The sequence below is a fragment of the Camelus ferus genome, chromosome 9, assembly GCF_009834535.1.
Source record: "Camelus ferus isolate YT-003-E chromosome 9, BCGSAC_Cfer_1.0, whole genome shotgun sequence".
In the NCBI taxonomy this organism is placed as follows: domain Eukaryota; kingdom Metazoa; phylum Chordata; class Mammalia; order Artiodactyla; family Camelidae; genus Camelus; species Camelus ferus.
Window position 1 is genome coordinate 62,462,614 of NC_045704.1, and position 24,725 is coordinate 62,487,338.

A 24,725-nucleotide genomic window follows, 5' to 3' on the forward strand; every position below is an offset into this window, starting at 1 on the left:
TCATAGAGGCAATCATTTGCATAGCCCCTGACCATAATTTCACTGTCATGGACCAGCAACTGGTAAATGCCTCCATTCCCTTCTCCTCCTTTTTGAATAGGAGCTCTGTTACAATTATTCTTACATTTAATAATAATTATTACAGTGATTCTGTCCCTTTCTCATATATTGGGTGTTTGGGGGAGGGGTGACAAAGAACTTATTTTCTTAGTTCTAGGTCTTCACACTGAGAGGAGCTGTACCCAAGGGTCCTCATTCACATGCAGACCAGGTGCAGATGACAAGATCCTGGATTTGGAGTTGAGGCTTTGGGAATGGGATATAAATTGTTATGGCCAGAGCAGCAAGAGAAGCAAGTGATAGTGAAAAAATTCTGGCCTTGTTTTTCAGTAATAATTAGGAGTATGGTATTTGCTTTTTTTTCTTTCTTTCTTCCTTTTTTTTTTTTAAAGTAAGGTGTTTTTGGGGGGAGGGGAGAGGAATTAGGTTTATTCATTTACTTATTTTTAGAGGAGGTACTGGTAGTTGAACCCAGGACCTCATGCATGCTAAGCCTGCGCTCTACCACTTGAGCTGTACCCTTTCCGCAAGAATATGACATTTGAACCACAAGACTGAAAGGTATGTGGGCTGAGGGGGAAGGGAAAGGGGTGGTTGGGAGGGTGATACCTTGGAGGCCCAGAGAGAAATAAGCAAAGGAGGAAATTTTACTCCACAGTGCTTATGAAAGGTATGTTCTGTTTCTATAAACTTACAACATTGATTATACAAGATAATGCAAAGGATAGATAAGATAATGCAAAGATTAGATCCCTGCAATGGCATTTGTCCTTAAGCACATCAGTACTGAAATGAGGGAGGTAGTTTATTATTGTGAGAAAAGGTTTATTCTTTGTGGTAAGACAGACTAGGTTTTAAATTTTTGTTGTGCCACTTACCTTGGGCAAGCTATTTAACACCAGTTGGATGGCATTTTATAAACTTACTTGTTTTGGTATATTATTCTGAGAGTATGTTGTAAATGTATTTGTTGGAGTCCTTAAATTGTCAGTGGCTAGCTCTACTGTGAAAGGAGGTTGGCCTAGAATTATCTCTGAGAGACCTTCTGACATTAGAGGTCTGAAGGCTACTTAATAGAAACTGAAATTTCAGCCCTAGTGATAGATAATGGCAAATAAAAATGGCCCTTTAGCTACATAATTCCTGTTCCTAGTCCAAAAGGGATTTATGATCATTTGTTTTTTTAGAATGGAATCGAAAACAGAAGATTGGCTCTGATTATTTTGCAAGATAGATATTCCACTTTAAACAACTAACTTACTGTTTATGCTTGACTTTTTTACTAGTTCACCAGGTCAGAATATCCTGGAAGGGCTGATAGGTGTGAATGCTGCTTCTGAGATACAAATCCAAAGTCTAGGTGTAGCTACTTGAGAAGTTAGCCACCAAAGGTAAGTGTCAAATCCTGCAAAACTGTAAAACAATGATGGAGTCCAACCCTGTTAGGAAAATCCTAATTAATTCTATTAGAGAGTAGATCCCAGATCCCTTTCATCTTGGTCATCAGGCTTTGGGCTTAAAAGGAAGACATTCAACACTTACTGCATGTCAGTGACTGCTGGGTCATTCCACATAACATTATCTTATTTAATCCTCATTAATTCCCTGTGAAACACTTTGTGTTATTCCTATTTACAATTCCTCAAATTTTTGTTCACCTTCTCAGCTTTTGTGTATCCTATTTCCTCCACCTAGAATGGTCTTATTCCTACCCTTTGTCTAATGAATCCCTACTTGTCCTTCCGAGCTCATCTCAGATGTTACTACTTCAAGGAAGCCTTCCTAACCCCCTACATTTGTTTCCTTATTGTATATGGTAATAATACACTGTATCCCAATAAGCACTAGAAACTATGTGATTAGGCATTTAATATCCATCGTTCATACTAAACTATGTCTGTGTCATTTTTCTGGGTTATTTACAGTGCCAAGTATGTATAGTTCCTTACAAATGGGTACTCAGTAGATGATCAATGCGTGATTATGAGCAATAAATGCATAGTCAGGAGTTGAATGCTTGTGTAATATAATTTCAAAAATATCCTTCCTTAGGTTACACCATACACAGAACCCAATGAGAAGTTTCTTGATGAAATTACCCAAGAGGCTGTTCCTTATCTCTATTTCAGTTTTAGATTGGCTATCTAACTATTAATGTTATTCATTAACCTTAGGGACTGGCTTGGGTGTGCTTCTGAGACAAGGAACTGAAAGTCTTCAACGAACCTCTGCAGTTCTGTGTGGGTGAGTTCTTCAGAGATGACCCTTCGGAGCAGCTGTTTTTGAAGACAGGTGGTAGGAGAGGCTCTAGGACCACATGTCCCATTAAACAACTTTACAAGAGGGAGACACATCTGGTTTACCAGTGTTTCTGACTTCCTGCTGAGCTGAAAACAGCTTCTTTTTGTGGAAGAGCCAAACTTGGCCACAAACATCTAAAATGAAGAGCCCCCGAACTTTTGAGGAGCAAACAGAATGCATCTGTGCACTCTCTGCTCTCAGACTTCTTAGGCACCACTCGGCAGGTTGCCAACCGGAGCCTGTGTGGTGTAGATGAACCAGATTCAGGTAAGGCTTCCGGCCTGAGGTGGTAATTACAGGTCAATAAGAGAATCTGAATATGCTTTCTTATTTCCTCTTAAGTTTCAAAAGGTGAACTCTAAGCTTCCAGCAATATCTGAAGTCTTTATAGAAGGGAAAGAGATTCCCAGGGAAGAGAAATTTTCTGACTATTGGTGTCGACAGAACATTGAAAGTGTTCTTGGGAGAGAGCAATGCCAAAATTGCTCAAAAGTCTGGAGAACTTTCCTCAGTGCCCAGATTCCTGGGACTTGCCATCCTTCCGAGCACTGTGACAAATGTGTTCCCTCTGTTTTAGGAGAGGCTAGCTGTTTTGACGTGGCCATCATTGCTGGTCGCCTTCGGATGTTGGGTGACAAGTTCAATGGAGAATTGGAAGCTTCTGCCAAAAACGTCATCACAGAAACCATCCGGGGACAGGTCAAGTTTCTACTACTTCTTTTTATTGTTTGCTGCTTTTTTCTGTTTCAGACACCCTTGTCTTACTGTTCTATACAACTGTGACTGAAATGTGCTGTGAAAGATTTGGGGGCTTAATGCATCCAAAGAGATACAGCAAGAAATTTTCAATTGCCCATTCTTTAGGAGTTAATCTAAGCCTAGGTGGTATTGAGGTGGAGAGCTTTTTAGCACAGGCTGATCAGCCTTCAGATTATTTCCATTTGTTTTTTTACCAGAGCTGTGCTTTATACACACACACACACACACACACACACACACACATACACATACACATATATATATCACTCTATTCTTGGTAAAGCATTTTATCCTTTTCTACACCTGTTTTAATATTTATTTTGCTGGTAGTGGGCGTCTTTTTTTCAAGGTTCAGCAATGAAATTACATGCAGGAAGGATGGGCAGCTGTCATGTCTGATGCAATGAGGGACAAGTACTCACCACTAGGGCGTATCTGGCTTTCCATCCGAGCCCTATGCTGGACTCTGTATTGGATATAAATACTATAGACAATGTTCTAGAAGATGTTGCTGATTAATATCAATAATGACAGCTAATATTAACTCATCACTTACTGTGTACCAGCTAGTATTTATTCTAAATGCTTTATACTTCTTATCTCACTTAACCCTTACACCACTCTGCGAGGTATTATAGAAAGTATTATCTGTTGTGCAACCTCTCTCCATCTGTGTATAACACCGTGAGAGCAAACATCTAACCTGTCTTGTTCACTGCTGTAATCACACAACCTAGAACAGAACCACAGGCCCTCAATAAGTATTTTCTGACTTGGTATCCATTTAAGCAGATAAGGAAATTGAGGAATAGGGAAATAAGTAATTAGATTACTTAGTTAGTATTGAAGTTAAGAACCCAGACTGATTCCAGTATCACACTTTTTTAAAAAAAATTGAGGTAACAATGGTTTGTAACATTATCTAAGTTTCATGTGTACAACATTATAATGTCTGCTTCTGTATACACCATAGCATGCTCACCACCAAAAGTCTAGTTTCCATCTGTCACCATGCAATTGACCCCTTTACCCATTTTGCCCTTGCCCCACCTCCCTTCCCCTCCGATAACCACCAGTTTGTTCTCTGTATCTCTGTGCAGAACCACACCCTTAACCATTATGCTGTATCTTCCTATGGAATACAGCTTGGGTGATATGCCTATTCTGGCAGAAAGGGACTTATCACACCTAATTGCTTGCACTGAAGCTTTCCTAGGTAGCTGATAGCTGAATCTACTGAGTTTAATTTTTTTTTTAATTAAAAAAATTTTGGAAACAGCTTCAAATTCATAGAAGAGTTGAATCATTTGAGAGTAAGTAGCCAACGTGATGTTTCATCACCCCCTAATACTTTTATATATATGTGTAGATGTAACTGCAATCTAACCATCAAAACCAGGAAATTAGCACTGATACATTATCATTCTCGTCCTCAGATCCCATTCAGGTTTTCTCAGTTGTCCCAATGATGTCACTTTCACTTACAGCTGACCCTTGAACCACACAGGTTTGAACTGTGAGTGTCCACTTGTATACAGATTTTTATCAGTAAATAAGTACATATTTTGAAAATACTATTAGTATTTTTCAGTAAATACTACATGATCTGCAGTTGGTCGAATCTGCAGATGTGGAACTACACACAGATACAGAGGGCTGACTGTAAAGTTATACGTGGGTTTCTACTACACAGTGGGTTGTTGCCCCTAACCTCCGAGTTGTTGATGGGTCAACTGTACAGTGGAAGGAACTAGGCCAGAATCAGACACTGAATTTAGTTGCCATGTTTCTTTAGTCTCCTTAAGTCTGGAAGAGTTCATCAGTCTTTCCTTGATTTTTATGACCTTGACGCTTGAAGATAATGGGCCAATTATTTTGTAGACTGTCCCTTAACTTAGGTTCATTCGGTGTTTCCTCTTGAGTGGATATAGGATATCTCTTTGGAAGGAGTATCACAGAAGTGTTGCTGTGTTTGTCTCACTGCATCCTATCAAGGAGCACAGATTGCAGTTTGTCCCTGTACTGGTGTTAACTTTAACCAGTAAGGTGGTGTCTGCAAGGCTCCTCCATTGTCAAGTTAATCTTTTCCCCTTTAATTAGTAAGTGTTTGGTAGGGTGGTACTTTGAAACCATGTAAATATCCCATAGCTCATCAAAATTTTAATCTATTTATTTATTTATTTTGTATATCAACACAGACTCATGAATTCCTGCTTTATTCAATGGGCTATAATCTTATTATCATTATTTATTTGTATGCTCAAATTGCCCCAGCTTTGGCCAGTAGGAATCCTTTCAATCAGGACTGTGTCTTTGCCATGTCCCTGTCATTCTCTGAGTACTTCCTTAATTTCTGACAGGAGATCTTGTATTCTCAAGGCCTGAGCCTGAAATGAGCTGTTCTCTAGGGAGCTCTGGTTTCTTTGAATGGAGAGCAATACTTGGAAACCAGGATCTAGGTCCCCTCATGTGGCTGCCCGTCTCAGCTTGTTTGGGTTCTGACACCTGGCTCTGACCACACTGGGCTCCCAAAGCTTTACCACAATAGATCTTGCTCGGCCCCACCTAAAGGCTTTTGGACCAAACTTTCGGGGAAGGAAAGAGGAAGAGGAAAAACTGATCTATTTTTTTTACTTTAGAGTTTCCCAGACTTCAGGCATTTAAGCCATACCTTCACAATTTGACCAGCTACACTATCATGTACTTAATATTTTTCTTTCAAATCATCTTGTTTTTCTTTTAATCATTTTGTTCATCCTAAGCAATAATATCTGAAATTGTGAGTCTGATGGGCTTATGTTTTTTTCCTAATACCCATTACAATAAATTTTAAAATATTAAAACGAGAAAAGTTTATCCATCTACTCCCTAAGATTACCTCAGATTCAACCAATGTACACCTGCCACTCTTTGAGAAACACTTGCTTAACTGGATTCCTGCACCTGCAGCCTCCTGCACTTCTTTAGTGATACTCCACTGATAAATCCTGTGTCTTTCCCCAGGCAGGAGCTATACTTCAGGACACAGTAAAATCTCTCAGCAAGGCCTGGTGTGCTCAGGATTCCAGCTTGGCTTATGAGAGAGCCTTTCTGGCAGTGTCAGTGAAACTTCTTGAATGTGTAGTCCGCATGGCTCCTGATATGGCAAGACAGGTGGCTATGCCCATGACAAATATGATCAATGGGAACAGTGCCATCCGAGAGTACATCCAGGGCCAGGGAGGTTGGGTAAGTATTTTGGGGCCCCTGGCTTTGCTAGGCATTTGCACTGTTTTTGTACTAATACCTTGAACTCCAGTTCATGATTCTTTCTGTCAGTTGGAAACCACTTAGGAAAACAGGCTTTCCAACCTCGCTGAAAATGCCAGGCTTTTTTTTTTTTTTTTTTTTTGCCATGGAAAAGGGGAGCAGTCAGAAGCTCCAGCTGGTAGGTCTTGGACTCCAGAGTCAGGCTGCCTGAAATGTTGACTGCTAACTCTGCAAGCTAATTTCCACTTCCTCCACCTAGTCATCTGTGAAGTACATTGATGGTGGAGTTCTAATCTCAGCCTGACTTTGCTCTGTTCCCTGGTAAATTTCTGCATCTTCTTTCCCTAACATCTTTGGGTATGTGTTGAGGAAGTTCAGAATTATCTTACTTTACCTAACAAACAGTTTATCGACATCTGCTCTAGTGATAACAATAGGGGGCATTCTCAGCCCGTGTCTTAGTAATCAGCAGAAGCCTTAGCAAGAGCTGCACTCCCTGAAGGTATCTGCGCATCATTCTGGTTTCTTTAGGGAGTTCCTGAAGACCATCCCCTTGACTGTAGGATGTTCATTGTCCTTCCTAGGAAAACCTGGAGAGCTGAAGAAGAGGTGGAGCTGTTTTCCAGCCTGAACAGGACGTCTTCTTTGACTGATCGGGTGATTGATTTCTGGCAATTAAAACAGAAGAACAGCCAAATCAAAACACACTTTCTTTTGGACAGAACTGAACTTGACTGAATAATCTATCTTCTGCTGATTGTTAAAGTTAGGAGCGACTCCCAGAGGTCTACAGAGATTTTATACTTTCTGTTCTTATGTGAGTTTTAATGAAGTTTTGTTGAAGCAGAGACCTCCAGAGGCAAGGTAATGACTTGTCAGTAGTGGAGTTCCAGGCAACAGGAAACCATTCTGCAGATTTTGCCCTGCCCTTTGGTAAGGATTTTATCTACTAATTTTGCAGTCTTAAGGATTTCAGGGAGATCTTTGGTTGGAAAATTTTATTTTAAGTTGAGGATTTTCTTTTTAAGTTTATAACCAAAATTTCATGTTAATTTCACCTGAGCTGAATTATTTTATGTATTTTCAAGGTTAGAAGCAAAAAAGAGCAGTTGTTCATCTGCCCTTCTACTAGAAAGGCCAAAGAGAGAGATAACAGTTACTGCATTTTTATTGCCACAGGATGCAGGAAGTGCTGGCCCACATGTAGGACAGTAGGGCCGTCCCGGCTTAGATGAAGCTACACACCACAGTGTTTTTCAAAGTATATTTCACATACCACTTGTGGACCTTATATGTTGCTGATCTCCAGGCCCCATCCCTAGAGATTCTGATCCTATAGGAGTGGGCTGGGGCCTAAGATCCTACCTTTTTAATCAGTTCCACTGGTGATTCTAATGAACATATAAAATTTGGGAACCATCGCTTTAGAGCAGGTGTTGGCAAAGTTCAGCCCATAGGCCAAATCAGCCTGCTTTTTTTTTTTTAATTAAAGCTTTATTAGAATGCAGCTGCACTCACTTGTTTGCATATTATCTATGGCTGTGTTAGCATTGCAGCGGCAGAGTTGAGTCATTATGGCAGACACCATATGGCCTGTCCTGTAAAGCTTAAAATATTTACTGTCTGGCCTTTAAGTTTGCAGACCCCTGCTCTAAAGCTAAGTGAACACTTCTCCTTGAGTAACTTAAGCTCTGTTGCAATCCTGACAGTTCCTGCCAAATGGAATTGTGGATAGGATAACTCTTCTTTCAGAATTTAGCCTGAGCATTTGTTGGTTCTTGCATAGTCCACACTTTCTCTAGGACCTTTGGCAAATCAGAGAGCTCTGTGACTCTGCACATTATAGAGGATATTCATTTCCTTGGCCCTGCCACAAATGATTGGAAGGGACTGAAAGCAAAGCATACGGTTTCCATGGTCTGTGTATCTCATAACAGTTCTTAATCTCGTAGGTTAGCAGGCAATCATTAGGTAGAGACTGCTTCATCTCTGAGCCCCCAAACCAGACAGCCTACCTAACATCAAGAAGAAAAGCATTGCTGTATCTACTTTTTAAGAGAGGTGTTAATGGCTTTGGCTAAAGTTTTACAAAGCTAACCACTTCCCCTCCCTTCAGCCAGCCATCAGGCTCCCCTCAATGCACAGAAATAAAATGTAGGGTTGCTGATATATTTTAACTTTTTCAAGTTATACTATTTTCTCTATTCTTAGATAAATCACAATAGGTTAGTAATTCAGAAATGAGATTTCATGTTCTCTTTAATAGAAATTAGGTTTTTGTTTTTTTTTTTTTTTTTTGCTACCAATTTAAGACACTTGATGCATTCCTTTGTCCCTTTCATTACTGTAAACTCAATATGGTGAGTTTTGTGGTTTTTGACCTCTTAGGCAAAATCATTATTTTCACTTTGACTAATGCTGTTCTGTTCATGAAATGAAATTCTTCTGTCTCTGCATTTGAACTAATTCCCAGCAAGTGCAATCTAAACTGAATGGTACAGAAACAGAGAACAGATTGGTGGTTGCCAGGGGCATGGGGTTGAGGCGGGGTGGGGAAATAGGTTAAGGTGGTCAAAGGGTACAGACTTCCAGTTATAAGATGAAAAACTTCTGGGGAGGTAATGTACAGCGTGGTGACTATAGTTAACAATACTGTAGTGTGTATTTGAAAGTTGCTAAGAGAATAGATTTTTAAAGTTCTTACCACACATACACACATTGCAGCTATGTGAGGTGGTATGTTAACTAACTTTGTTATGGTAGTCATTTTGCAATATATATGTATATCAAATCATTATGTTATATTCCTTAAACTTACACAATGTTATATGTCAATTATATCTCAACAAAACTGGAAAAAAATAAATTGAATATAAGTGGTAGAGGCCAGCAGCCTCCTCTTTTTCTTTTCTTTCCCCTCTTAGCCATACCAGCTCCCTTTTTCATGCTGTGTTGCCCACAAAACATCCGACTGTGAATCTAGCTCCAAGTGTACTATAGTATCTTGAGACAGAGAATACGGTGCCCCTGGGGATTACACAAGGCAATGGGTACGGAAGCTCTGGCCTGGGTGTTGTGTTTGTTGCAGGGCCACCCTATCCTAGGAGAGCTGAAGTGACTGGGCTGCAGGAAGAAGACACTGTAGCCCAGAGATCAAGAATGCATGCAGATTGTCTGATGTTAACAACTTAGTTTCACATAGCCTAATCATGTGACATCAGGTAAATAATCCAATTCCTTTGTGCCCATGTTTCCACAATAGGATTACTCTGAGGGATAAATGATACAATACACTTTGTAAAGGGTTTAGCCAAGTGCCTGGAATATTTTAAGCACTGCTTAAACAATTTGGAACCCCTGTGATTTGGAGTTCATAAAGTTCCAGCTTGACTTTTTTTATCTCCATTAACTCTGTCTCTCACAAAGGGAAGCCAATCTTATTTAACCTTTTACTCCAATGTGGGTGATTCTTAGATCTGGCTTATTCCCCTTCTTTCTAGATCCATACCCGCAAACTCTAATTCTTTATTTCTGTGTACCTTTCTTATCCCTACACTTCTCCAGAGTGCCATCCAACTAGCCCCAAACCTGTCACGTCTCCCTCTTTCCAGGCCTACTCCCCCAGTTAGTCTTTTTACTTACTCCTTCCTTTTTGTTCTGATTCTCCCTACAAGAGTTTATTACCACCTGCTTGGACCAGTGGGAAAGCCTCCAAGTTATGCATTCAGCTGATTGTCCTGTTGCAAGCTTGCCCCATTCCAGTCTGTCCTGTTTTTGCCACCAAATTGGCCAAACCTGTGAGTTCTTTGTCCCTTGTTTTGATTCATTTTTAGATATGGTATAATTCATTTTGAGATATTACATTCCACTGAAGGAGATTTTGAGACTTTCAAAAAATTCATCAGAAGGGGGCATTTATTTATTTTTTTTGAATCATTTTCCCAAAGCATTGCTTTGGTTGCCATTCCCTTAAACTCTTTCAGCAGAACTTTGGAAGGTAATTGGATATATTCGTTATCTTGATTGTGGTGATAGTTTCATGAGTATATACATGTGCCAAAACTTATCAAAGTGTACACTTTGAAATGTGTAGTTTATTGTATGACAATACTACCTCAATAAAGTTGTTTTTTTTTAAAAAACAGCGGTTTTCCATTTCCCATCAAATAAAGCCTGACTTTTCCACCTGGTATGCAAAGTCCCCCAGGGTCTGACCCCAGCCCCTCTTCTTAGCGTTACGGACCAAGACTCTCTCCACATAACCAAAAGTTCAGTCAAACTGAGACGCAGTATGCTACCCTCCTCCTACTGTTCTGTGTTTCATATTGCTTTCTCTCAGGCTCTACAGACATCTTCAAGACTAGCTCAAATGTCACATCCACCATGAAGGCTATCCAGGAAATCCAAGTAAGAAGTGATCTTTGACTTCTCATAATTTTTTTTCCTGACGCTGACTGTCTTCTCATAATTTTGTTTGCATCACATTTATGGTCTTATCACAAATGGTCTTAGAGTTGTTTGTGTACTTACCTTCCCTACTGAAATACAGGGTCACTGAAGGAGGACAATTTGTTGTTCACGTCTGTAGCTCCTCTCTTCCCCACTCTCTTGTATGCATACAGATCTCCTAAATATTCATTAAGTGAATAAATGAATGAAAACTGAATGAACAATCAAATGAAAGACGAGACTTTAGATTTGATCATATTTTGAACAAGATGCCAAGCCTCACCAAGATTTCCAACTCTCTATTTTAAAAAAAGCTTGTAAGTTGCTTTGGTTGCAAGTTATCAGTTGACCTTTGCCTCTTGAGGATTGTTTCTGAAACCAAGGCAGAGTATGAGTCCCTGTGTGCTATGTGGGAAGCTGACTGTGAAGCTCACAAGGTCTGAATTGAAGAGCATGATGAGGTCTCAGAATGCTGTAGTGACAAGAAGCTGATTGGAAGATGGGTCGGGGACTTTCCTGCTGTGGATGATGTGAAAACTTGACCAAAGCAAATAAGTTTTGTTAGAGGTATTTTATAAGCCTCTGCGTCTATTTCTAAAAGGAGAAACAGTCTATTCTAGAGATAAAGGAGGTCATTTTTTTCCTGGCCATTGCAGCTCTTTGCAGATGGACTCTGTGTCTCAGTAAGAGCACCATTCCTTTTACAACAATAGCCCTGTTGATTGGGAAGCAGCCTTCAGGGATGTACACTTTGCCAGGTTCCTAGAACTCCCCGTAGGGAATGCCCATCTGCTCCTGCCATAGCGAAGGTGCCCAGCCAGAGACAAGCAGAGACCGTGCCAGGCAAGAGATCTGGAGTAACTGATGCAGTGAGGAACCAAGTCAGAGTGGATCTCTCACCAAAGCCTAACCACTTTATCCCAGTAGAGCTATTTTAGGTGTTGCTCAAAACCATGTGAAGCTCTGTGGGTCACACAAGTGTAGAGAAGTTGCTATCCTGGCCTTTGATAAGCTTCAAACTACAGGGGACATTTTATATGCTTTTTTTTTTTAAAATAAATCCCTTTTAAAAATAAACTTCTGGGAGACAAGCAACCAGTGATGAAACTAAGAAAATTTGTATAGCTGAATATAAAGCTTCATATTGAAAAGATTCAGACTAAAAGAAGGTCATGGTGAGACAGAGTTAAGGGCAGGATTTTTGAAGAAAGAGTACCTAGGCTTTCTAGCTTTATTTTCATCTTGGTGAAAACTGGAGGAAATGATGAGAAGTAGCAAAAGAAGTGGCAGTAGAAGAGCAAGGTGTATGGGTGATGTGTTGGGTAGGTTGGGTGCGGACACTTGATGAGGAGGGGCTTCGTGGAATCTAGACTTATTCCTACTGACTATCAGTAAGTACTTTTGTTTTTTTGCATTGAAGAGGAGTCTTAAGAACTTTCATCCAATCTTAGTTACCAGGAGATACTAGAATGGAAGATACATAGGCAGGAAGACAACTAAGCTTGTTGCTGCAGGAATCCAGTTATGAAAATGAGAGTGGGGGGTTAACATGGAAATGGAGAAGAGATTGAATCTGAAAGACATTGAAGAGAAAGGACCAAGAGGTCTTGGTCACCAAGAGGATGCTTACAAAGGACTGAGTGTTTCACAGATGATACACAAAGCCCATATCAAATCAGTGACCCTGGGACGTAGAGGAAGGCAGGAGCAGTGAAAGTAAAGCAAAGGTTGGTGAGTGGCTTTCTGAGGGTAAAACATGCCTCCTGTTAGAGAAAGGATGTTCTAAGCTGAGTGTGTTTCCTCTTGACTAGTTTATCTTGTCTTAATAATCCCCCCCTGACATTCTCTTTGGTTCAAGTTTTTTTGTCATCCAGCTCCCAAACTCCATGACACTGATGTTTCCCCACAAACTGGCACACTCGCCTCTTGTTGGAACAGGTGACAGTGTGATTGACGCTCCTCTCTTATCATCTTCCTTCTGAACAAACACCAGAGCCATAAGAGGCAGCAGTGAGATGTTCCCTCCCCACTCCTCTTCAGGTACCACAGTTTTACTTTCCATCATCACTCACCCTTGATGGCTCTGATAAAGTGTTTACGAGTCTTTCAGTGCATGGAATTGTTGTGTTCACTTAGGGTGTATGCCAGACTGGTTGAAATGTTTCATTGTCAATTCGTCAGTTCTTTTAGGTATTTGCTCATTTTTGCTGCAGGACTTGTTTCCCTTCCACAGCTCTTGATCTTCCCACAAGATACAAATGAGTCAACAGAATCTTCTTCAAAAAGAATTCTGCTCCTACTGTCCTCCAGTACCTGCAGAAAGAAGTGTGAAAAAGTAAGTAGTAGCTTAGATTTATTAAAAATAAAAATAAATGTTTTGTTTTCTCCTGAAGTTTGCTTTTTTTCTCGCTTGAGTGGTCTGCTCAGGAAATGGCCTTTCAGCTAAGTGGGTTTTTGAGGTTTGGCTATTTCACGATGTTTGTATGTCTTTTGGTTTTAGAGTGGAACAGAATCCTGAGCATTGCTGCTTGCTTTTAAAGAAGATCTGCAGTTCTACTAAGACACTATTTTCAGATCCTTGTATGTTGGCTCTAAGCAAGCTTTTCTTTCTTATGTCATATCTGTTTCATTGTTATCCCTCCCTAAGAAGAAAATAAAGTTAGAGAGAGATTGTTCTGAAATGTGGGGTTGAGGAAAATAGATTTAAATTTCATTTTCTTAGGGGTCTTTTTGTTTATTCATTAGTAAAATTCTGATTTTGCTGGAAGTGAAGGCACTCTAAGGTGACAGAGAGATGATGAAACTGTATGTCTCTTATTGTCCAACTACAGAAAATCATTTTCCTTTTAGGGTTATGCTTTGCTACTTTGAAAATAAGCAAATTCGTTTGGAATATTTTAATTTTTATCAGTAATTAGATCTTTATCTTTAGTTCTGAGATGCTTTATTAACTGGTTAATGGTATTTTTCACCATATTCTGGCTTGTTCACTATTCTCTACCCAGCCCCTAACACAGTGCTTAGCATTCATCGGGAACTCAATAAATCTGTTGAACAAATTAATGGATTTCTGTGGATTTTTTCTAATAAAAAAATGGTGATAATTTTAAAATAATTTAAAAGACCCTCCTTAACCCCAGCAATTATACAATTGATCCTTTTTTGCATCTTTTAGTCTTCATTTAACCATGTGCATACTTTTACTTGATTTTAGTTATTGTGAACTTGAAATTTTGTCTATTTAAAAAATTTCCCTTAGTTTATAATTTTTTTAAAAAGTTGAATTAAACATTGCATTCTTTAGAGCAGCAAGAAATTCTCCTTTAATGTTAGGGATAATTTGAGAAATACTTCCCCGCTGTCAAGTTCTGTTGAAGAATTGTGGTTCATGTTAATTTATGGTGTAGATTGGGACTGAAATTCTTCATTGGCCTCTCATTGCCTATAAGCAAGATACCTCAGTGAGCTCTCTTTCCCTGTTGTAAGGCTCAATAAAGTAGGTGCAACTGTATAGTGAGCAGAATCATTTCCTAAAGGAAGTTTGAATAATGTTGCAAAACAGAAAGGATTGCTAATATCAAATAGAGGAAGTTCAAAAGGCACATTTCCAAGTTTTCTTCATGATCATTTTGGACTAATTTTGTTAACATATTATTTATTGAAACTCTGTCCTCAAACAGAGATGTTATGCTGATTTTTGGTTTGTTCTCACACCAGATAAGACACTCTTGGGTAGGTCTGCATGCACTGAGGAGAGAATTCATGCAAGCGGAGATGTGGAAGCTTTTTCTAGAACAGCCTGCCTATCGAGGCCCAAATGCCACATGCGCAGCATGGCCTCCTGAAACAATGGCCTTTTCCAAGGCATTAGTGGCAGAGTAGAAACATCTTCTCTAAGAATAGTTCTTCATTTGTACTGTTGCCTGCAAGTTGGTTGATTTTACTTGTTTTCTGTTCCTTCGTATTATACTAGCTTTACATACAGGTGATTTTGTGCCAACTTCCCGGTCAGGTGCTCTTCGTGGGGCCACTGCGCTCCTGGGTCCTGTATAGACCAATACTGAGAAGTCTTTATATCCAGAACCCAAATGAAACTCAAAAATTACTGGCTGGTGGGGGTGGGGTCCTGAAATCAACACTTCCCCTAACGGAGGTGAGCACTTCCCCAGCCCTGAGAGAGACACAGACTGTCAGAAGCAGCTGACTTTGCTTCATCCAAAAGAGAATTTGAGACGTCTATAGCCGAATTAAAAGTTCTGAGTAAAAATGCCTTCTCTGATGAGCAGAAGTTTGCCACTGATCCCAATGACAAGAAACTTTTTAGACAATGTCAACTCCAAACAGTGTCTATCTCCTCTCCTGGGCCTAAATGAACTTTACAGAGTTCATTTGGGACATGAGGGAACAGAAGGTGTCAACAGGGCCTTTGCGCCCACTGGGGAAATGGGAAAAGGCAGAACCCAACTGTGAGACCTGTAATTCTGCCTTTTCTCTAGGGAGCAAGAAAAATGGTGAATTTCACTTCAGAGCAGTGGAGTGGAAAAGGCTCAGAGCTAAGCACATCACTTGTTGTTCTGGCAAGCCTCTTGTTTGTTAAAAACTAGAATTGTAACCAGGTTCCTTTCTTGAGGAGGAAGGCACTAGGGCCCAGGAGTGAGGTGATGGCTTTGTTGTGTGACCACAGAGGATGGTTACGTACTAATTTCCTCTGGGGCTTGTGATGAAGTCAGTAAACCACAGCCTTCAACATGCTCTGCTCAGGCAGCAGCAGTGTCTCCTCAGTGCTGTCTCTGCCATGACACACATTTGACATGCCCTCCCTTAACCCACTCAGAGACTGTCTCTCTTGCCTTGCAGCATGGACCAAAGAGAAATTCTGCAGAAGTTCCTGGACGAGGCTCAAAACAAGAAAATTAACAAAGAGGAGCTTGCCAAAGAATTTCTGGTGAGTCCTGTGTGTGACACTCTCAGGGTAGTTACATAGACTATTTGACTATGATGGTCCAACTCTCCTAGACCAAATTGCTCCTGGGATGAAATGAATGTCTAACCTTTTAGGGGAAGAAGGGAGAAAGGCAATCTGAAAGTTTGACTTCTCTAAGTGTTTTGTGTGTATTTTAGATATTCTTTCCAAGGTACAGTTTTTGATGTTCTGTTGGCTAGTTCTTAGATTTCGACTAGGAATCCGACAGAAGACATACATCATTCAAGCTGTATAAATTTAATATTGAATGAACATCCAGAGTTCCCAGGTATCTGAGTTGTGGTTTATGCTTCAAATGTCTACTTTTAACTACCATCAAGAGGAAAGAGACCAAGGTTCACTTTTTGTGGAACATTATGCTTTTAGCCTCCTGTGTAATTCCACTTGGATGTCAAAGGCTTTTGAAGGGCACCCAGACTACCTGCTGCCACATTTCTTTTTTCTTTTCTTCTTTTTCCTGAAGAAAAAAATACCGGAACATGTGTTTTTGCAATAACAGGGTTTCCTTAACCTTCTTTTGCTGGGAGGGGTGGAATGGTGAGGATGGGGAGGAGAGAAATGTGAGGGACATGGAGAGAAACATAAGCACAGGGTAGCCTAAAGTCAACTGGATTTGATTACCTAGAGAATCATTGCATCCCCACTGGGGGAACTGTGGTTACTGATGCAACGGCAACTGAGCAGGCCTCATTCATCCTTGTACCTAGCACACTGGTGACACTGGATATCTGAGAGTACCTAATATTTTGAAACATGTCCAGCTGGCGTTTCAGAGCTGCAAGAATTTCGAAACCTTACTTCTTCAGCTGTGAAGAAGTGGAAAAAATAAGGGAATTTACGTGTCAAATCTGAAATTAAATCATGATGCTGTCATCAACCAAATGATCAGCTATTTGACATGTTCCATAATCTTACCAGGTCTCTGTTTTCTAACTTCTAAAGTGGAGATAATATTTCATGTCCTACCTATCCGCATAGGATTACTCTGATGACTGGATATCAATACTAATAATACTTAAATGTGGTTATTCAGTCCGTAATATTTACTGAGCACCTACTGTGTACCAAGTTCAGTTCTAGGCACTGAGGATTATAGCAGTGAACAAAACGGAAACTTTTGCCCTCATGGAACTAACATTCTCGTACCAGACAGTAGATGTGAAAGCACTCCGTAAAGTCTCGAGTGATTAGATATTATGATTGAGTGATTACATATTACGATAGAAACTCCTATGTCAGCTCAACTTGCATGCTGCCGTGGTGTCAAGAAAAACTGTACTCTAATTGCCACTGGCAGATAGTCTGTGTCCCTCTGAGTAGAGTTAACAAGAAGGGAGGGAGGGAAGGCAAAAGTCCTGGCCTATGTGTCTGTTGGACATATGCCTGCCCCTGGACTGTAACTCCTGAGCCAAACTCACCTGACGCAGAGAGGTAAAAAGTGAGCTGAGGGGGCAGTGCCAGCCTGTTTTATTTGGGGTGTGTTTTTAAAAATAATATAGACTACGTCCCTAATGTTTTACCTTTTCTCAGCTCACTCATTATAATCTCTCACCAAACTAGCAGCTACCTCACCTCCTGTTTTTTCTGCCTCTAGCCTAACCCCACCTTCAATCAATTTTCCATTCAACACCCAAGTGATCTTTTAATAACACAGATCTGGTTATTTTTTCCCTGCTTCAAAACCTTTTATAGTTTATATTTTTTCCAGCTGTTTGAAACTGTGGACTATAATACACATTTAGAAAATTACATAAAACATATGTAAGTGGATTTGTAAAGCAGCCACCACCAGGTCAAGGAATAGAACACTGTCAGGCCCCAGAGGTCCTCTCTATGTCCCTTTCCCATCAGGTCCCTTACCCCCTCGACCCCCACCCTGTCCTGCTCCACCCAAGGAATAATCACTGTCCTGACTTTTATATTAATCACTTCCTGGCTTCTCTAGCTCCTGATTTTAAGGGCCTTGTTTTTGGGTGGTGATTAAGTGAAACCTCACTGTTCACTGACTCATGTCCTCCAGTGGAAAAACAGAGTCTTTCCCTCAGCCCCACCTAAAGGTTTAGCAGAGATACCAGAGAGAGTAGCCTTGGGGGAGATGGAGAATGGTGAATGGGGCCAGGTTGCTTGCTTGGACAAGGTGAATACTGCCATTAAATTGGAAGGCTTCCCACCTGGTCATGTCCCACATTCCACCTTAAGCCTTTGACATATTCTCCCAGGATTTGATGTTTCTGAGGTTTGAGGACCGATTCTGTGACACAAGTCCACTGCTGGCCTAAATGGTGATGCCTTTCTGGAATTATCATAAGTCGTCTCTACTTTCAGGTAGACACTCTGTGCCCCCTGCCCCCTGCTGGGTCCATGGCTGAGGTTTCGGTCCCCACGTTCCCCTTGGCCATGTATCTCTGGGCAAGGCACATAGCCCTGCTCTGACAGCTAAAGCCAACACCATGCTGCTTCTATCTTTTCCCCAAGCCAAGATTCAATTCAATAATCCTTCTGTAGTTGAAACTGCCACTGACCACCCCTATAAGGTTTTCATGCATTCATTCAGATATTTATCGAGTGCCTCCTATGTGCAGAGCGCTGTGCGAGACGCTGGTGTTGTGGTGCAATGCTCCATGCTTTAGTGGAACTTATCTTCTAAGATGTTAGAGGACGTCTTAGAGAGACAGACATTAAACGACTAAGTATTCTATTAAATATTTAATTGTAATTGTGATAGTCTGATGGGGTGTCAAGAAAGCATCACATTCATTATCTTATTTATTACTCATTAAAAAAAAAAGCCCTATGAAGTAGTTGTGATTTCTGACTTACAGAAAAGGAAACTGAGGCTCTAAGAAGTTAAGTAATTGGCCTAAGCTCATTCAGCTGTTCAGCTACAGACATGAAATTCAGCCTGGATCTGTCATTTCAGAGCCTGTGAAATTAATCCTTATGCGATAGTGTCCTGCTTCAGCCGATAACACTGAGTTCCTCAAAGGGCCTGGCCTGAGGGTTAAGTCCCTAGTTAGCATAGTTTCTATACAACAGAAATAAGAGTATGCAACCACACTATTGAAAATTTCTTAAAGGTACTTGAGGGGAAAAAGCCCTATTGTTATTTTTATAAAACAATGTTATTACAAGTTGAAAGAAAATAAATTCACAACGGTACTAATATCACAGCAAATACAATTTTGTGGGGTGCAGAAATTCTAGTTGTCCTTTTATAGAATGTCTTTTCTATTGTTGTAAAGATGAGCATAGCTACAATTTTGCATTCTCACAGTTTTCACTTAACATTACAACAAAACTATCATGTTGATTAAAATGTATATTAATGACTTCTGATGCAGGATAGTATAATGAAAGTATGATAGTCACAATAATAGCTAATACTTCAATACCTCTTATAGAGACTGTTCTAAACCCTTCTATGTATCAGCTCATTTAGTCTATTGAGGAAGATACTGTTATTATTTCCATTTTATGGATGAGGAAACTGAGACACAGAGAGGTTAATTGACTTACTCAGGGTCACAAGCGGTGGAAATGAGTTTTGAGTTCAGGCAGTCTTGCTTTACCATCTGTACTTGTAACAACTCTGAAGTCATAGAAATCTGGGTTTGAATTTACATTCTGCCTATTATAAGCTATGTGACTTTGAACAAAGTAACTAAAAAGTGGTAACAAATAATATTTACTTTGCAAAATTGCTGGAAGATAATACAATAAATATATAAAATGCCTGGTATGTAGTAGGTACCCAAATAACTTAATTATTTCTCTGTTGTTGGACATTTAGGTTATTTCTGGTTATTAATAACACTGCAATAAATATGTTTGTCCATGTGTTTTTTCCCCTATCCTGAGGCTAGATCCCCAAAAGTGTTACTACTGGATCAAAGAGTGTTAGCATCATATTGGTTAATTATTGCTAAATGTATTTCCAATAGACTTTTTTTTCAATTTGCAGTATTTGAATTTATCATCTGCTCTACTACCTTGTTAGTCTCAATTTAATATCTGAAAAAGATAGGAATAGATAAATTTTTTGACTGCTTATCATATGCTAGGCAAGCTAAGTGGTTTACCATATACGATCTTAATCACTACAACAACCCCAAGAGGAAAATATTATCTTTGTTTTACCTGTGAAATGGCAAAACCAAGATTTGAAACTCTGGTATGCTTGATCCAAGGCCTTTTTAACCTCTATACTTAAACTGCATCAAGTAAAATAACCTATTTTAGTTTTCTAATTTAATTTGTGTAAAATAATACTTTGTTATATCGATTTTATTTATTTGATACCTGAGCCTGAAAAATGTCCGTAAGTATTTTCTTTTTTAAAAATTTTTTTCAATTATTTTTTGAGCATTTAAAAAATAATTTCACATTTTCATTTTTTAAATTTTATTGTGGGGGAGGTAATTAGGTTTTTATTTATTTATTTACTTTTAATGGAGGTATTAGGGATCGAACCCAGGACCTGGTGCTTGCTAAGCATGTACTCAACCACTGAGCTATACCCTCCCCATGACCATGACTGTTTTCGGTCTGTATTTCCTCTTATGAACTTTCTGTCCATCTACTCTCCACAATATCTAACCCATGGACCCATGATCCAGACTGTGCTAGAGTGCTTCACAGACAGAACCTCATTTACTTCCCAAAGAGCCCTTTTTCGTGAATGGCTAACAGCGTCCCATGTGGACCAGTTTCAGGCTGATGGCCACCACCCTTTTCTGGACAACACTAAGAACTTTAATTTCCTTCTTCTAGGCTTAACGAGGATTATCCTCTTCCATTAGTGCATTTTTATGAGATTTATTATAATTTACAGAGGAATAGGTATTCACTTTGGTCAACTACTGTAACTGATTGTGGTTTTATGATGTGTACATTTCAGCCGTCGTATTAAATATGGGTTAAGACTTGGTTATATGTTATATGCTGGTCAATGTCTTTATGTTTAAAACTCTTTAGATATGTTTTTTTCTTTTCTACATTGGAGGCAGTTGAAGCATCTTCATTTAGAAAGCGTATGTGAAAGTATGAACTGTGTATGAAAAGTGAGAGCTTAGCAAATGACAAGGATTGTGATAAATAAGCATACATGAGCTCATTGGATATCTATATGTATTTGTTCAAAGACTGGATGTGAATACAGAAATGTAAACACAGCTTCATTTAGGTGGGGTATTTGGAATACAGTATATTTTCTTCCTTCTAAAAAACATTTTGTAAGGGAAGGGTATACTTAAGCGGTAGAGTGCTTGCGTAGCATGCACAAGGTCCTGGGTTCAATCCCCAGTACCTCCTCCAAATAGAAATAAATAAATAAACCTAATTACCTCCCCCTCATCAAACAAACAAATGAAACATTTTGGAGTAAAGAAACTGTAAATAGATGTCTAAGTAACAAAAATACCACTAATACTACTTTGCCTGCCAAATGTACCTGTACTTAAAACATTGTAATCCTAACGTTGGTCAGAGTTCAGAAATATGCTGTCTCATACATTGCTGTTATAACTTTCTGGAGGCAAAATTTGTATACCTGTTCTGACATATGTTTGGTAATGGGGATGGGCATTTAAAATGGGCAAATTCTTTGACCACCTCTAAGAATTCATCTGGAGGAAAAAACGAAAGATATTTATATAGATTTTGGCCACCTATTGTAATATTGTTTAGAATTATTGTTTAGGAAGATTGGAAGCAACTCAAATTTCCAGTAATTTAAAGACACAGGTTAAGTAACTTATGCTGTACCTTGTACAGTAGGATACTCTGCCATCATTAAAAATAACATAGAAGAATACAAATTGATAAGTAAAAAGAATAAGTTACAAAACCACAGTGTGGTCACATCTTCATTACATACATGTAGATAAAATGTTGGAGTGTAATATTACAAAATACTAAGAATGATTAGCTCTGATTAGTGGGGTTATAGGTGATTTTTAATCCTCTTTTTTTTTGGTTTTCTGAATTCTAAAATTTCTCCCATTAATATGCATTACTTTTTAATTTAAAGAATCTATATTTAAATTTTTCCTTTAGTATTATGAGATCCCATTTAAACAATTTAAAAAAGCAACAATAAAAAAGAATTTTATGTTTCCTGTAGATGAGGTATTTTTGTAGAAAAAGTAAATATTATATTTATTAAATATGAAGGACTCAGTGAAACCTAATTGAAAGAATATACCCAGTTCTGAAGGCCAGGTGCTAATATTGGTTTATAATGCACTAGAAGTCCCACTGGTATTGTAGCAACTTCTGGAGACTTACCATAGACAGATTAGAGAAGACCTGGATACATTTTAGTAGGGAAGGTCTAGACACACCCTAGTTCCATACTGATTTACAGTAACAATACTACCCAAGCAGAAGTGAACACAGTACCCCCCCGTGTAGCAAGTGTGCAAACATCTGTTGAGTTGAAATAACTCATTTAATGTGAATCAGCCTATCACTTGAACATACTTATCAGCATTTCCTGACTTTTGTGCACGTTAGGGTGCAGCTCTTTGCTGCTTCTACTACAGTAACGTATCGTGTTACCTCTTAAGTTAATTTCTCCCAGCTCCATCTCCGGCCTCTCACTAGGGACCATCCAGTCCCTCATTTTCAGTTATTCACAGGACATTTAAAATACATTTTTTAGTACATTTATTGCCATATCGTCACATTGTATTTAACTAAAGTTGAACCTCTTGGTTTACTCACCATGGTTTAGCTATGCTTATCCACATACTCAGTTGCCCATAGGATTGTACCACAGTCCTCATAAATTTACCTGTCTATTTGGTGATAATTGTGTACACACTCAGGGCCAGTTCAGCCTTGTCCCCCATTCCTACTAGTAGCACCCTTGTTTACTGGATGTAGAAGCCGGAGTTCCTAATTCCACTCCTTAGCATTCATGCTTTCTGTATCCTGTTGGAGGCTTGGAATAGAAAATACTGACCTGCAATTGTAAGCATTGAGGAACTACCTTGAGAAGCTCTGGAGACACTCCAACTTTGAGTCCCCTCTTCCACTTGGCAGGAGGGCCAAGTGTGATTTTTCCCACTCCATAATGTAACTTATATTATGTTTCCTATATAATAATGTAGTCATCTCGTCCAAGGCAAAGATATTGTGGTCTTGTGCTTTCTTTTTCCTTTCTGCTCTCTTTTGGGAATGACCTTAATTAATTTACTGGTAATTAATTTAGTAGTTGGTGAGAAGAACATTCAATAGATTCAGTCCTGATTTCTAGACTTTTCTGGCCAGGAACTCAGTTCTGTTTTCTTGTCTTGAAAGGAAAGATGTAATATAGTCCACAAACCAAATCAGCTTACTGTTAGCTTAGCCAGCGCACACAGAATCTGGTTTCTCATCCATCCCAACTTATCAGGGCTCAAGAGGGATTCTGGTCCCTTTTCTTTATTCTGTCAGTGATTTTTCCTAATTCCCCAATTTCTCTTGTTGCGGCCGCTTCTAAGGAACTCACATCCCCTTTGTGGTTGGCTGAGAAATACCTTTTCCTTTTGACCTATCTTTGTTCCCCCAACCCCAACCTACCCCCATGGTCCTGCTTTTTCTTTTATACCCTTTTCCTTCCTACTCTCAGAGTTCCTCTTTTTTTGGTGAGATATATCAGTTCTTCTGTCATAAGTCCGCTCTGTTTCATTCTCTGATGGGGTGTTGGAGCCTGGAGGTCCAGCAAGGAGAGGTGGGGAATAAGAAAAAAGGAGACCTTCACAGTGGTCTGACCTCAAGGTAAGTTATCTGAAAAAAAAAAAAATCTTGTAGGGGAGATGGTATACCTTAGTGGTAGAATGCATGTCTAACGTGCTCCTGGGTTCAATCCCCAATACCTCCATTAAAAATAAAAATAAAAATAAAAATATAATAACAATAAATTTAAAAAAACTCTAATTACCTCCCCTCCAAAAAAAATTTTCAAAAAAAAAATCTTTCACACTTTCCAAATTAACAGTTCTATAGGCATTTCCTATGTGATGTTTTACTGAAAGAGTATCTTCATTTGTCATCCAGCCAGATGACTCCACGAGAAGGAACAGAGTAGGAAGAAAAAAGCCATTCTGTCCCATTGCTGAAGGTGGCAATCAAGACAGCTAAACAAGCATAGGTTACAACCACACTACATTCATCTGTGAGATTTTACCAAATTAATTTAGGTGTATCTTACAAAAAGGGCCTTGCCTACAGCATTCTCCCCGGAAAGCATTCCACAAGCAAGCAAAGCAAAACAAACAAAAAACAGTGTAACAAGAAGTATGTGCTAGGCTCAGTTCTGGAGATTTTTAGAATAAACTGCTCTGGGACTTGGCATCTTTTCAGCAGCCCTGGAATCGATGGCAATTTGAGAATTATCATTCTGAAGGTGCTTATAAGCCGAGATAGCTGAAAAATTGGTATAACTTGAGTGGAAATATTTTATAGTCTTTCATGTATTTGTGCCAAGTCCTTAAATTCCCAAATTAGCCCACTTGCATCAATCTTAGTAAAGTAAAAATAGGCTGTATTTTTATCAGTTCAGCATCTCTCCTAAAGCCAATTCTGAAAATCCACAAGAATTGAAACCCTGGTAAGAAACTAGGACTTAAGAACGGACTATATACTTGCTTTTTAATAGGTCACCTGTGTCTGATCTAACTCTGGAAACAAAAAAATGGCCATTGGAACAATACATGCTGGCATTTGTGGTCCAGCAAATAAGCAGGCAGTGGCTGTCTGTTGCATTTGTCTTCCTTAGTTGGAAAAAGCTTACACTCCTATACATTAGATGTTATAATAATTAAATGATCTATTTATTATTTGAATGTATCAATTTAATTAGATTCTAGATATTTGATAATTCTTTGTATTATGAACTCCCAGCTAACAAACATCTCATGACCCTAACTTTTTCCCTCTC

At 39.2% G+C, this 24,725-nt stretch overlaps 2 protein-coding genes and 1 long non-coding RNA gene across 4 annotated transcripts in view; 2 read left to right on the forward strand and 1 right to left on the reverse strand.

Annotated features, from left to right (window-relative positions):
* The first annotated feature begins 2,203 nt into the window (after positions 1-2,203).
* BCL2L15 (BCL2 like 15) lies at positions 2,204-10,191 on the forward strand. Its single transcript, XM_006193146.3, is given in 5 exon segments — positions 2,204-2,542; positions 2,544-2,628; positions 2,939-3,060; positions 6,124-6,348; positions 6,954-10,191. Coding segments are annotated over 5 exon segments (492 nt in total). The 5' UTR covers positions 2,204-2,500; the 3' UTR covers positions 6,972-10,191.
* LOC116665869 overlaps positions 6,903-24,725 on the reverse strand; it is a 53,454-nt gene continuing 35,631 nt past the window's right edge. The window contains exons 3-5 of the long non-coding RNA XR_004322620.1: positions 12,891-13,131; positions 10,900-10,996; positions 6,903-7,037 (exon numbers count right to left, since the gene is read on the reverse strand). This is a non-coding gene — a long non-coding RNA (uncharacterized LOC116665869). The remainder of the gene's footprint in view (positions 7,038-10,899; positions 10,997-12,890; positions 13,132-24,725) is intronic.
* The window catches only part of PTPN22 (protein tyrosine phosphatase non-receptor type 22), a 45,657-nt gene continuing 33,947 nt past the window's right edge, over positions 13,016-24,725 (forward strand). For both annotated transcript variants that reach the window (XM_014566418.2, XM_014566419.2), the window contains exons 1-2: positions 13,016-13,153; positions 15,676-15,763. In XM_014566418.2, coding sequence (XP_014421904.2) covers positions 13,077-13,153; positions 15,676-15,763 — 165 coding nt within the window. In that variant the 5' untranslated portion in view covers positions 13,016-13,076. The remainder of the gene's footprint in view (positions 13,154-15,675; positions 15,764-24,725) is intronic.